This window comes from Podarcis cretensis (genome assembly GCF_951804945.1).
Source record: "Podarcis cretensis genome assembly, chromosome: 11".
Classification (NCBI taxonomy): domain Eukaryota; kingdom Metazoa; phylum Chordata; class Lepidosauria; order Squamata; family Lacertidae; genus Podarcis; species Podarcis cretensis.
Window position 1 is genome coordinate 13542014 of NC_137180.1, and position 13933 is coordinate 13555946.

The following is a 13933-nucleotide window of genomic DNA, read 5'->3' on the forward strand; positions in this document are numbered from 1 at the left end:
AAAAAGAAACATAAAATAATTATTACCTAATATTTTAAATTCAAACAAAACCAAATATTCAACAGACTGGCAAAGCTGAGAAATAACATTTTATTGCAAAAATATGCCCTTATTTAAATCTCAGATTCTGATGCCAGAATCTACAATTAGTTGGATCTTGCATAGAAATATTCAAACTTCAATTTGACAATACAGATATTTGTTATTATCTGAAAATGAAAAATTAAGATCTCAAACTCTTCATCGGTCAGGTTGATAAATGTAAAATGCCACACACTTCAGTTGTAGTAGGGAGAAGAGAAAGGTTTCCAAATTTTTCTACATATATATACCATATTTTTCGCCCCATAGGACGCACTTTTTCCCCTCCAAAAATGAAGGGGAAACGTGTGTGCGTCCTATGGGGCGAATGCAGGCTTTCGCTGAAGCCTGGAGAGCGAGAGGCATTGGTGCGCACCGACCCCTCTCGCTCTCCAGGCTTCAAGAAGCTATCCGCAAGCCTTGCAAGCCCGGCGGGAGTTCCTGCGGGCTCACAAGGCTTGGGGGCAGCAGCCTGCAGCCCCGGCGAGTGTCTGCAAGCGATGCGCGCCCGCGGGAGGTCCCGCCAAGCGCGCAAGGCTTGGGGCGGCAGCCTGCCGCCGAAGCACGTGGAGCCCTCCGGAGGGCGCCCCGTGCTTCGGGCGAGCGTCTGCAAGCCTCGCGTGCCTGGCGGGAGGTCCTGCCAGGCGCGCAAGGCTTGGGGCGGCAGCCCGCAGCCCGAAACACGGGGAGCCCTCCGGAGGGCTCCCCGTGCTTCAGGCGAGTGTCCGCAAGCATTGCGCGCCTGGCAGGAGGTCCCGCCGGGCGCGCGAGGCTTGGGGCGGCAGCCTGCCGCCCGAAGCATGCGGAGCCCTCCGGAGGGCTCCCCGTGCTTCAGGCGAGTGTCCGCAAGCCTTGCGCGCCCGGCAGGAGGTCCCGCCGGGCGCGCGAGGCTTGGGGCGGCAGCCTGCCACCCGAAGCACCCGGAGCCCTCCGGAGGGTGCCCCGTGCTTCAGGCAGGTGTGCACAAGGCTTGGGGTGGCAGCCGCGGCTGGGGGGGAAATAATTTTTTTTTTATTCATTCCCCCCCCCCAAAAAAATGAGGTGCATCCTATGGGCCGGTGCGCCCTATAGGACGAAAAATACGGGATATATATATATATATATATACACACACACAAACAACAAAAGCAAGCCCGTGTGCACACACACACACACACTCTATCTTACACTTAGCCAATAAAACTAAACAGGATTATAACTGACTTAATGCTTCTTCAAACTATAGTAAGATGACAATAGTTAGTGATTCTATAAAGCAGCTGGCACCACACCTTTAATATTGGCAACAATTAGCCACCAGTAATGGGCACCAGTGCAGCCAAAGGGAATAATAATCAGAAAAACACAGAACCCTGATAAGGGCTTACATGCCCAGGATTCCACTGATCATCTTTCTCTAGTGAATTTCCATTCTTCACTTCAAAAACCAGTTCTCCTTCCCCCTAATACTGATTTAAATATAAAGAATTTTCATCTACAACAACTTATGGGAGCAGGTAGCGCTGTGGTCTAAACCAGTGTTTCCCAACCTTGGGTCTCCAGCTGCTGTTGGACTACAATTCCCATCATCCCTGACCATTGGTCTTGCTAGCAATGGATGATGGGAGTTGTAGTCCAAAAACAGCTGGAGACCCAAGGTTGGGAAACACTGGTCTAAACTACTGAGCCTCTTGGGCTTGCCAATCAGAAGGTTGGCGGTTCGAATCCAAGCAACGGGGATGTTAAAAAAATGTGTGATAGAAACTTAACTTAACTTATCCTGGGGCCGAAAAGCACTTCCTAAGCATGACCATCTGAGTAGGACCCGGACCACCACAAAGCAGTGCCACCCAGCCCTAACTCAGCCACCTGCTCCAGAAAGATACCCTGGTTGTATCAAAAGCTGCTGAGAGGCAGAGGAAAATTAACAGGGACACATATTCCTTGTCTTTCTCCCAACATAGGTCATCCTACGAGGCGACCAAACAGTTTCTATGTAAAATGTAAGCTGATTTCTAAAACCTTGCTTAAACACCCCAGAGATCGTTTTGATGTGTTTCAGAGGATATTAAAAGAAATACATTTTAATTTTTAAAAGGTTTAATTTACCAACAAAACCAAAGACACATGTAACAATCGAAGCTTATTATATTACTATTAGAAGATTTCATACCTGCACCAGGAATGATAGCTAACTTCGTTTCAACAAGACCCATTTTTGCAGAAGTGGCTTAAAATAAACAAACAAACAAACAAACAGACCAATGTTAGTTCTTATAAAATTTGCATGGGGCTTTAGAAAAAAGAAGCCTATATGAAATAAGCTGTTGATGCACTGAATCTGCTTTTTTTTTTTAAAAAAAAGTATTTAAAGAGGCATTTATATATTTTTATGTATAAAAAATTACAGCGAAGGCACCTGATATCAATAGGCAGGAACTTCCTAATATGCATACATTACACCACGCTGAATAAATATGCTTGCAAGTTGGAACCGTCTTGTGAAATACACTTTTTCTTCTCTTTTTCAACATCCGTGATGTTTCTGCGTGTAAGATGGAGGGGCTGCAGAACCAACAGACAGGATGTATTTTGTTCATTAGTCCAGGCTTCTTCAATACAATAACACAGGAAGAGTGCAATCCCATATATACGTACAACTACTCAGGATTGTCTGGACTAGAGAACAATATGTATAGCAAGCTAGAAGGCAGATCTGCTTGACAAGTGAACCAAGTGAAACACATATGACACGGGCAGGATGCAGAAGACTAGCTAACAGGACAGTAATAATCTCCATCATAAGAGAGAAGCATGGTTATGTATTTTGCATCCTATTCAGGATCTGTTAAGAGAAGAGTGTTTGCCATAATCTTTTGGCAGCCAGTGTGACATGTTAAAAGTAGGTTAACTTTAAATCCCCACCCAGATGTAATGATGACTAGGTAGCCTTGAGCAACACATTGCTTCTCAACCTAATCTACTTCCACATTATAGTTGTGAGAAGCAGAGGGGAAGAAATCTCTTTAATAAATAAAACAGTGTGTGAATAAAATGGGACAATCCCACTTATTCTGTGCTCCTTGAGAGGAAGAGTGGGATCCAGATGTGATTCTGGTAATTCTATTACTCTTGAATAGTATAAAAAGGGCAGGATCAGTGATTACATTTTAAAAAGTCAAGGGATACGTCATAATGATTACATTTGTAGTCTTCCCTAATCTGCAAGTTTAGAGCAGTTTGTAGAACTGTCTAAGAACCAAGTATCTCTAATTATTGACTTAAAAAGGTAAAGGTAAAGGTACCCCTGCCCGTACGGGCCAGTCTTGACAGACTCTGGGGTTGTGCGCCCATCTCACTTAAGAGGCCAGGGGCCAGCGCTGTCCGGAGACACTTCCGGGTCACGTGGCCAGCGTGACATCGCTGCTCTGGCGAGCCAGAGCCGCACACGGAAATGCCGTTTACCTTCCCGCTGGTAAGCGGTCCCTATTTATCTACTTGCACCCGGAGGTGCTTTCGAACTGCTAGGTTGGCAGGCGCTGGGACCGAGCAGCGGGAGCGCACCCCGCCGCAGGGATTCGAACCGCCGACCTTTCGATCGGCAAGCCCTAGGCGCTGAGGCTTTAACCCACAGCGCCACCTGCGTCCCACGACGTGCGTCCCATTATTGACTTACAATCAACTAATTATAAAAGGAAACAAAACAAGCCAAAACAATGAAACGTAATACAGGTAACTCACAACTTACACTTATTTAACATATGCACTTGCAGTTTTATGTGCATTGCCAAAAAAGTACAGTATATATATATTTTAATGATGCAAAAATGGTATGCCAGGGGGATGGAGAAAGGAACCATTTTTAGCTGGTGAAGCAGGAACAGCTGGCAATGTTGGTGCTGTTTTCATTGTTCTTTCTCCTCTCAGGAATTACAGGGAAACACCAAGAACACTTTCAACTTAATCCTGTGCATGCCTACTCAGAAACAAGCCCCAGGTAGTTCAATGGAACTTATTCCATGCACAGGACTGCAGTCTCATTGGGTTTCCCCCCACAACTAAGTAATATGTGGCAATTCAGGTAGACAATTGCCTGGGAAAGGCTTTCCAGCCAGCATCTTATGCTGAAATGCTATAACCTCTTATATGGGAATTAGTCCAACTGAATATACAAGAGGGTTGCACCATTAAGCCTGCCCCCTTATCCTCTAACTAGCTTGTTACCTACAGTGCCAAAAATTACCAACCACAGTGAGTTTATCTACTCCAGATGCTCTCCAAAGAGTAAGAACCTCATGAAAGTGCAACCTTTACTAAAGCGAGAGAAAAACGCTAAGCTTAAGAACTGTGTCATCTTAATGTTCAAAATTACGTAAAATTAATTCAGTATTGAAAAAACAAGGTCTCCTTGGTAACAATTAAACAAACCTCCTACAATATTAAGAGTGTTAACTGTAAAAAAAGAGAAAGCCTTACCTGCCACTCTTATGTCACAGGCTAAAGCTAATTCTAGGCCACCACCTAATGCAATGCCATCTATTGCAGCAATAGTTGGTACTGGAAGGTTAGCTGAAAGGTAAAACAATAATTAACAAAACAAAGATATGGAATTATTTGCATAATGCACTTCATTCATCCCCCAAGGCAATTTTTTCGTAACACAAAGTTGATTCAGTGAAAAAATGTTTCTGTAGGCAAATTATGCAGCCTGTTTTTTCTATACAGTATCTCAATTGTAATCTAAACTCTGACCACAAAGACATTCAGAATGCTAACAGCAATGAAACACTGAATGGTAGGATGATTTCAAACTTCAAGGTAAGTGAACGTGCAGTATTCAGTTGACTCTGCTTTTCACCATAATAAGCAACAGCTGCAACTACAGAAGGATGATCAGTTTGTTTCCAGTCTGTGTCAGTTTTGCACATGTTCATTCATAAGTTCATCACATCCCATTTCAGCATCAAACTGCTTTTGTTTAAAAACTGCACAAAATTTGCATTATTTCATGATACACATCTTGGTACTTTTAAACACAAAGTTGATTCAGTGAAAAAATGTTTCTGTAGGCAAATTATGCAGCCTGTTTTTTCTATACAGTATCTCAATTGTAATCTAAACTCTGACCACAAAGACATTCAGAATGCTAACAGCAATGCAACACTGAATGGTAGGATGATTTCAAACTTCAAAAGAACTGTATCGTAAAGTTCGGAGAGATGTAAAAACCAAAGGGAAAAAGTGTTCCAATATGCCATATATCCAGGAAGAGTAAATCATGTCAGCTTACTTCAAAATCCAGAACAAACAAAATCCTTGAGCATTCCTATGAAACAGTTGTTGGATCTGTTAATACACTGCTGAGGATGTAAGTGAGAAGTTGCCTACTTGTAATGTAGGAGAGCCTACATAGCCAAATCCCAAGGTTTGCAAAAACAGTTGGTTAATAATGGTCTCTTAAAAATAGAAGTTGGTAAAGCCAGCTACTATTGATTTTATATTGTTACTGGAAAAACCACGACTTTGAGCTGAAAAGAATAACTTCCTTTGCAATTTAATTCCACAAAAACTTGGGTTTGCTTCTTTAGGTGGGGAAGACGACAAAACTTAGCTTGTTCGGTAAACTCACAATACATAATCATTTATTTAAAAAAGATAAATGCAATTATATTTTAAATTAGAAGCAGCAGTAAATCAAAGTCATGTCTGGAAAACAGCCCAATGTTCCATGACAGATTTCAATCTGTTAGTATTTTACAGTGTTAAGCCTCATTGATAGAAATATTTCACAAAAAGGAGTATATTCGCAATCCAATACTACTCACCTTATTTTTTAAGTTACACACACACACACACACACAGAGAGAGAGAGAGAGAGAGAGAGAGAGAGAGAGACTATTAACAAAGGAATGTTTCTACAGTCACAGCTAGCTGTCTTTACACCTTCAACCACATCCTGTGCATCAGCAGGAGAGGTTAAAACTGATCCAAATAATCAGGAAATTGAAATCTCAAACTGACACAAACTGAAATTTTGCCCTCTGGTTGGGCACAATCATTTAGAGCAGTGGTGGTCAAACCTGGCCCTCCAGCTGTTTTGGGACTACAACTCCCATCATCCCTAGCTAACAGGATCAGTGGTCAGGGATGATGGGAATTGTAGTCCCAAAACAGCTGGAGGGCCAAATTTGGCCATCACTGATTTAGAGCAGTGTTTCCCAACCTTGTGCCTCCAGCTGTTTTTGAACTACAACTCCCATCATCCCTGACTAGCAAGACCAGTGGCAAGGGATGATGGGAATTGTAGTCCAAAAACAGCTGGAGGCACAAGGTTGGGAAACACTGATTTAGAGTACAGTGGTACCTCGGGTTACAGACGCTTCAGGTTACAGACTCTGCTAACCCAGAAATAGTACCCCGGGTTAAGAACTTTACTTCAGGATGAGAACAGAAATCACGCGGTGGTGGCGCGGCGGCAGTGGGAGGACCCCATTAGCTAAAGTGGTACTTCAGGTTAAGAATGTATTAAGTTCTTGACCCGAGGTACCACTGTATATAGAAATGTTAACCAGTCTATGTGAGGGTAGTTGAAGTCACCCATTACTACAATGTTTCGTTTTTGGGATGCTTCTTTGAATTCATTCTTCATCTCAAGATCTCCCTGAGCATTTTGATCAGAGGCACCAAAACAGCACATTCCTAGTACTAAATTACTCTTGGGGCTAGGTATGATTTTGCGAGGAGTCTGCCCTTTTGGCTTTTCTAGCTTCTTGGACTCAATGCTCTCTCTGACTCACAAAGCTACATACCGTATATACTCGAGTATAAGCCGACTTTTTCAGCACATTTTTTATGTTGAAAAAGCCCCCCTCGGCTTATACTCGATTGAGGTGGGTGACGGCGGCGAAGGGACAAGCGGCCCAAAAGCGGCCCTTTCTTGCCCCTAGTCCCACCGCTGCCGGCTGCCTCTCGCAAGGACAGGCACAGGAGCCGCAGTTGGGAGAGGCGATGCGCTCTTGCGAGCGGCAGAGGCAGCGGCGGCGGTGGAGGGACCAGCGGCCCAAAAGGAGCTCTTTTGGGCTGCTCCTTCCTTCTCCTCTGCCCTTGCTGCTGTCGGCGGAACAAGGAGCCCTTTTGGGCTGCTTGTTCTTCCTCTGCTGCTGCCACCACCACCAGGTTTGTGGTGTGGTGAACCGGCTTATACTCGAGTCAATAAGTTTTCCCAGTTTTTTGTGCTAAAATTAGGTGCCTCGGCTTATATTTGGGTCAGCTTATACTCGTGTATATACGGTAATCTCCAGTATGTCCTCCTCTGTCCTTCCTATGGAGTTTATATCAAGAGATAACTGTGTCCCACAGGTTTTCTCAATTTCACCAGTTTTCCATTAAACCCACTACATTAATGCCATTCTCTAAGACCAAGCACTTGCCTTGGTAGCTTCTAGCATTTTGATCTGTGCTGCTTTGGCCCGCTTGAATTGCTGTCTTGTGTCCCAGCACTTACAATGCCTAGTTCTCCTCCATCATTTTTAACATCCCTAATATTTTAAGGTGTCAATAATTTTCCTTTAAAAGCCACATCAAAGTTGATCATGGCTGCTGTTTTCTTATTTATACTAACTGCAGGACTGATATGAAGAATTATTTCTCCAGAGGTTCAAATAAGCAATGTTTCCTCACTGGATATTGTAAACAGAATGATCTATTAACGTTCTGTTTTACCAAGTACTTTTAACATTAAGTGCAGACCTGCATCAGTAATGGAAATCTCAATGCAGAAAATGAAAGTGGACAATTAGTCTTGGTGTTCCTGTGCGGCAAAGAACGCATCTCTAATTTTAGCGTAAAAAGCAATACCAAAAATAGCAGGCTTTGATGTTTTCCCCCAGTCTCAGTGTCCAGGATCTATAGTTTCCAGCTCAGTACAAAATGCTTATTTTTATATCAAAGTGATGTTTAGCAAAACACCAGTACTTTGACAAGAAATAAAATCAAGTAGCAATGCAGGGAAAACACAAAACAGCAAACAATTGTAAGATATTGATTGTTGGAAAATGGTTGGATCTTAAGTTATCAAAGGCTGCATTCTGACAATCATATATTGACTTAACAAGCCTAGGTATGAATTAGCCTTCTTGCTATACACACAGCCCATTCTCCTTTCACACAAGTGAGTAGAACAAGCCAAGATGTTTTCTGGAGTTCTCCATTTTGTCTGAATTACAAAACAATGTTAACAGCTTCAGATCAAGAATAGTAAATGATAGTTTGATAGTTTGAAGTTGACTTAATACTCTGGTTTGTTCCAAAACAGGAAACTATAGTTTATTGCTTGCTTGCTCCTCTATCAAGCAAAGGAGTTTACAGCCAAAAGCCTCACTCCTATCTCCAGTTATTAAGCAGACACGATCTTCCAAACTCACCCAGTAACTTCCATCATTTATGAACATTAGAATAGTGGATGCAGACTCAATTTTTTTTAAAAGACATACGAAATCTAACAGCTTACTTTTAATAGTAATTAAACAACAAATACACAATCTAGAGAAGTGATGCATGGACAAGAACCAACTCTGTTGGAGAAAATACATCGTAAAAAGACAACATCTTACTGCAACATTTGAAAATATTTTTCCAGCAGGAGTGGTATAATTTAGAGTAATAGTGACTAACAATCCTTAATAAAAAAGCCAAGCTTGTTAGTATACTTTTTAGTACAGTTTAAGGCATAAAGTATTATTATTATTATTATTAAAATTTATATACCACCCTATAGCTGCAGTTCTCAGGGATGTTCACAAGATAAAATTACAATATAAAAACACAAAATACATAATCAAAAATAAACAGAAACAGCCAAAGAACCCCCAAAACACATAAAAACTATTTTTTTAAAAATAATTTAAAAACACAATTAAAAAGCAGTTTAAAAGAATGTATACTGTTACCAAGGTTTTCTGGTTTGCTGTCATTTTAAATACACTCCTTAACACCTCATCTCTTAAGTCTTGCTTTGTAAGCAACTGCAAAGCAAGTACTTATGCAGCAGAACAGAGGAAGTGAACAGTGAACTAGCTATCAAACAGGAGGTGAATTTACCTTTGTTCCCTACGGGGCTGTAAGAACTTCAGAAATATGCAAATATATCTACACACAGTCACCATAAGAATACGCTTTTATATGGTCACAGAATAGTCCTAATGAGAATACTGACAAGAAAGTATTGTCTCTTCCAGTAAGATAATCGCCAGTCAGTAGAATTAGTAAAGCTTTGTGACTACATCCAGAGTTTGCACACGAAACCCTGAAAGAAAGCCTAGGATGCTGTCCCAGGATCTCTCTTCAATTTTAAAAATGGAACCCGCCTATACTTTTCTACTATGACCTAATTATCTTTTGGTGGGAAACTCAGAGTACCACAGATTATATTCTATTCCTTTGTCTCAGTCAGCCTTCCTTTTCTACCTACTCTATTTCATACCCTTGTTTGTCCTCTGTATCTGTTATTTTCTCTGGTTTAGTTAGAAACCTAAAGGCAAGACATGGCCTTGTGTTTCCCTTTCAAGCCACATCTCCTTTTCAGCATTTAGAAATTAGAAATTAAACTGTAGTTTTGCAGGACACAACTTGCCTGTATAGCTCTCATCTGAATGTCTACTGACTTTGCATATGTGCCTCCTAATTCTCAATTGCTGTTACTTCAGGTGAAGTACCAAATTACATTATAAACTGGATCCTTTGTTTATTCTCTTAACCTTCTGTCCTACACCTCCCTGTGGCCCAAACCCAGAATCATTTACATTTCAAATTTGCCCCTTAGCATCTAGATCTCCCTCATCTCCTGCCAGATTCTTAGCACTTTTCTTTCTCCTTATATGACAACAGTAGTTTTTCCCACCTCTGTGTTTATCTGCCTTCTTTCTTTTCTGCCTAACTAAACTTATAAGCTGTGTTTCAGGCACCATCTTGTGTGTGGCTCTCATCTGTATTTGTACTCACTTTGAATGTACTCACTGCTACATGCATATAGAGAAACCTCCCTATTACACACTGTAACTCTGGGTGCAAGATCTGAGCAAAAACACTTCTGGAGGTGACATATCCATGCAAGTATGTGCATGTGATTGGGCACATGTTAACAACACAACCTGTGAATGTGGACATTCTATTTAGCATCTTACCCCAAAGAGCTAGAAGTCTTATTTCAGAAAAATACCTTATTACAGTGCAAGAGATTCCGGAGCAATGATTTCCCCAATACTGGACAATATTAGAACTTATCCAAGTAGTAATGCATTCTCCATTGCTATTATTTCAAGAAGGTGAAATATTGAAGTTTTATACATTTCTTAATGTTTTAGAACTGTACACTCATAAAATAGGAAGTAAAAAAGGTAGCATTTAATAATACATTAGTGGTGGTTTTATTAAGGTATACATTTTGAAGGAGTTTTTGGAGTCTGTGTTATTCCTAAAAGAAAGACTTCAAAGCCTTATGCATAAACCATTAACTCTCATATTATGATTTCATAATATCTGGACAGAGCATTTCATATAGCATAAAACCTTCAAACCCTCAGACTCGAAACAAGCTATTAATAATATACTGTTGTCTATGAGCAATGAGATTTTCACTTACCCATTTCATTAATAGTTGCCCTTGCTTTTGAGACAAAAGAGCTTACTTCACTAGAATGCATTTTGGCTCTTTCTTTAAGGTCAGCACCTGCAAAGGACATTGTCTGGTTACAGTCATATTCAGGTTTTATAGTAGTATCAACTCAAAGAAACCATAAATGGCATCATTTATACTTTCCAGAAAAGCAACTTGAGCATTTGCAGGAAAACCTATGTGTATGATTAGCTCCTGACAAGATCAGGGGCTCCTAACTCACCTCTTTTTATAAAACAGCGCATATTATGCATGAAAATATTTATATAAATAATTTACTGAGAACTTAACATACATTAGGCACAGAGAGATAAAAGAAAGGAAAAGATCTGACACACAAAGGCCTGGTACAAGCATAATAACCCCAATCCCCAAAACATGGCTAGGATATTGAAAACACCTTGACGTCTCCTTCTGCCAATCACGTAACTCTCACAAGTCAAGTCACTCCTTCCTACGCTTTTGGGAGGTGATCATAACACAGTGTTACACCTGAACTAACATTAACCCTCATTAGCATCAAACCAATGAAGTTTGCAACCAAGGAGACCGGGAAAGCTGTCAATGCTGGATCAAGAAAAAGAGATGCACTCTTGATCATTTAGAGAAGGTCTAAAATCTATCTACATGTAACACAATGACAAGGGATGTAAAACAATACAACACTGGACTCAGCAAGTACAACAATGAGAAGGTAATGCCCTATCACCCCTTTTATTGCAATTGCCATAACCCTTTTGTGAAGGCAGCTGTCAGGAGGAAGTATGATGAGCTAAAACAGAGGGAGGTAATCTTGGCCCTGCAGTGGCTATCAAACTCCCAACTCTCTTCAGCCAAAATGTTAAATCTCAGGATGGCCGGAGTCATCGTCTAACATCAGGAAAGCCGTAAAATCTCAACCCTGGACTAAAAGATTCCTTTTGGTTTCTATAAGGGTGAGTCATGGGCTGTCACAGGGTGTCATGGAGAGGAGAGTGAGTCATCAAAAAATAAACCAAGATTAGTACCAGGTGGATGCAACTCTTCATGTAGATACCACATTACCTTGAAAAACAACCTCTGACCACAGGGTTCCAAGCACTATGATATTGAGAGGGGTACATTTGCGGGCAACATATTTTTTAAATCTAAAATATAAATGGTAAAGAACAAGGCCATCCTAAAGTATAAATGAGATATGTGTCCAAGTTACAGAATTTATCCAGGCAACAAAACAGATTTTGTTTCAAATTTCATTTTTTAAAGTTTTCCCTCAGGAAGAGCACTCCCTAACAGCTGTTACAAGCTTCTGTACTTACAATTAGAAAAAAGCTCACTGAAATGAACACCAGCTACTGAAGTATTTTTACCTAGTCTAAAAACAAACCACTTGTCCGCATAATGGGAAAAAACATTATGCTTTGTAGACCAAATGCACGTGTACGCATAATTAAGTGTGACTCAAATGTTTCATATAATCATCCCACTCACAGTACTGAAATAGCTAATACATATATTAAAAACCAAAGATGGCAAAAATCTAGTGATGCTTTTCTTCTGCCAAGAGAACATAAAAAGCGTGTTTAACAAGTGAAAAATAAAAATAAAATGAAAGCATGTGTCAGAACTTGAAGAAAAAGTGGCTTTTATCATTTTTCAATAATACATCATATCTACATCAGGAACTTGCAGCAGGCAACATTTTTAAAAACAATTTTTAAAATTAAAATAAGCTATTTGTACCGTAGCAAACCCACTCCATATGCCCTTATCCAAAGCAACAAAACTCAATCCATTTCTTATCTTACCAATCATCATTACTTCAGTGTTGGCTAATTAGCCTTCAATTAATTAGCTCAAATTAGCTCCCCTCCTATGACCTAAAACTGGGTATCCAATGTAATGAAAGGATTTTAATCAGATGAAAATGAAATTTAATGGAGTCTTAATACCTGATATTCACTTATCTACTCCCCACCTCAGTGCTACATGATTTTGTCCAATAGCCCTACAGCTATTAAATGATCTGGTGAGGTGTTGACTTTCTGTCCATTTTCAAACTTATTCAGCAACACCACAGCAAACAGATGCCCTTCACCTCCAGTAGATAACAAATGTCCCCAGATGAGCACTTGCACAAACTGCACTCGTTAGACACAAAGTGCACTCTGCAAAATGAACCAACAACACAGCCACCATGGCACTGCCATTTATCAACGACCCATTTGGACACATGGCTTTATCCAAGCCTTCTAGCTTCAAAGAGCTACTAGTATACAATGTCATAGCAGCAACACAGAATACATATCTGAACACAGACTCTCAGCACACTTTCATAATGGCACAATGAACATGGTATTTATAAAGTAATAAAAGTATGCAATCATGTGTTCAGTTCACAATACTTTTCATATGAAAAGTGCAACAGATTTATCAGTATAAACAACTATGAAAATTCTCTCCTCTAACTGGCTAAACTGAAAATAGCAGAGACGGTGTTCAAGAGCATGCATGCATTCTGGCCTTGAATGCTTGATGTCAGGTACTGTGATGAATTTTCTGTATTTATCAATGCTTTAATAACTGTGAATTTTGACCATAAGTAATACTCAATGGGAGCAAACTTGAAAATGTAGTTTATTTAGTATTAATCAATAGAGAAACTGATTAACTTAGCTTAGAATCATTGCAGACCAAATAATATGTGCTCTCAACACACTGCTAAACATACTCAACTATACCACTAACATTTAGAAACACCCCCGTCAAAAAAAGTTCTAAGACCTTCTGTGTCACTGAAAATTATAGCACTTTATTTCTCTAAGGAGTACAGCAGATGTTATATAAATAAATAAAAATCCCCAAAAGGCTGAATTTGCTAAAATAAATTTTGGAGTCTCAGTCATTTCTACTGATTTTGATTATGTATTTCCAAATGGATAATAAAATTAAATTTGCATACCAGCACAAAACACCCCAGGAACTTCACTTCGGAATATAACCGTCCGTACTTTTTTGTCACTTTTCAAAGCTTCCATAACTTTTGACATCTGTAGAGAAAAGGTGTGCAAATTGTCAACACTTATTTTCAACACTTCACGTTCATAGAAGACAAAGTATTCATCCACTTACCATTTTTACAAGGTTTTTATTAAGTGCATTTTTTGCATGTGCTCTGTTTAGTCCAAGTACTACAATTCCTATATACAGGAAGAAAAGAAA

At 40.1% G+C, this 13933-nt stretch overlaps 1 protein-coding gene and 1 long non-coding RNA gene across 4 annotated transcripts in view; both read right to left on the reverse strand.

Annotated features, from left to right (window-relative positions):
* AUH (AU RNA binding methylglutaconyl-CoA hydratase) overlaps positions 1-13933 on the reverse strand; it is a 30420-nt gene that overhangs the window by 12829 nt on the left and 3658 nt on the right. For 2 of the 3 annotated variants that reach the window (XR_013843560.1, XM_079995746.1), the window contains exons 2-6: positions 13844-13911; positions 13674-13761; positions 10700-10786; positions 4537-4629; positions 2234-2290 (exon numbers count right to left, since the gene is read on the reverse strand). Coding sequence is in view for 2 of the 3 variants with exons in the window: in XM_079995746.1 (XP_079851872.1) it covers positions 2234-2290; positions 4537-4629; positions 10700-10786; positions 13674-13761; positions 13844-13911 (393 nt within the window). In the remaining variant the exon portion in view is untranslated. The remainder of the gene's footprint in view (positions 1-2233; positions 2291-4536; positions 4630-10699; positions 10787-13673; positions 13762-13843; positions 13912-13933) is intronic. The other variant, XM_079995747.1, reaches the window with a different exon arrangement.
* On the reverse strand, positions 7582-10693 carry LOC307226944. The gene is made up of 2 exons (XR_013843724.1): positions 10056-10693; positions 7582-10025 (listed from the first exon to the last, which is right to left on the reverse strand). It is a non-coding gene; the product is annotated as an uncharacterized lncRNA (long non-coding RNA).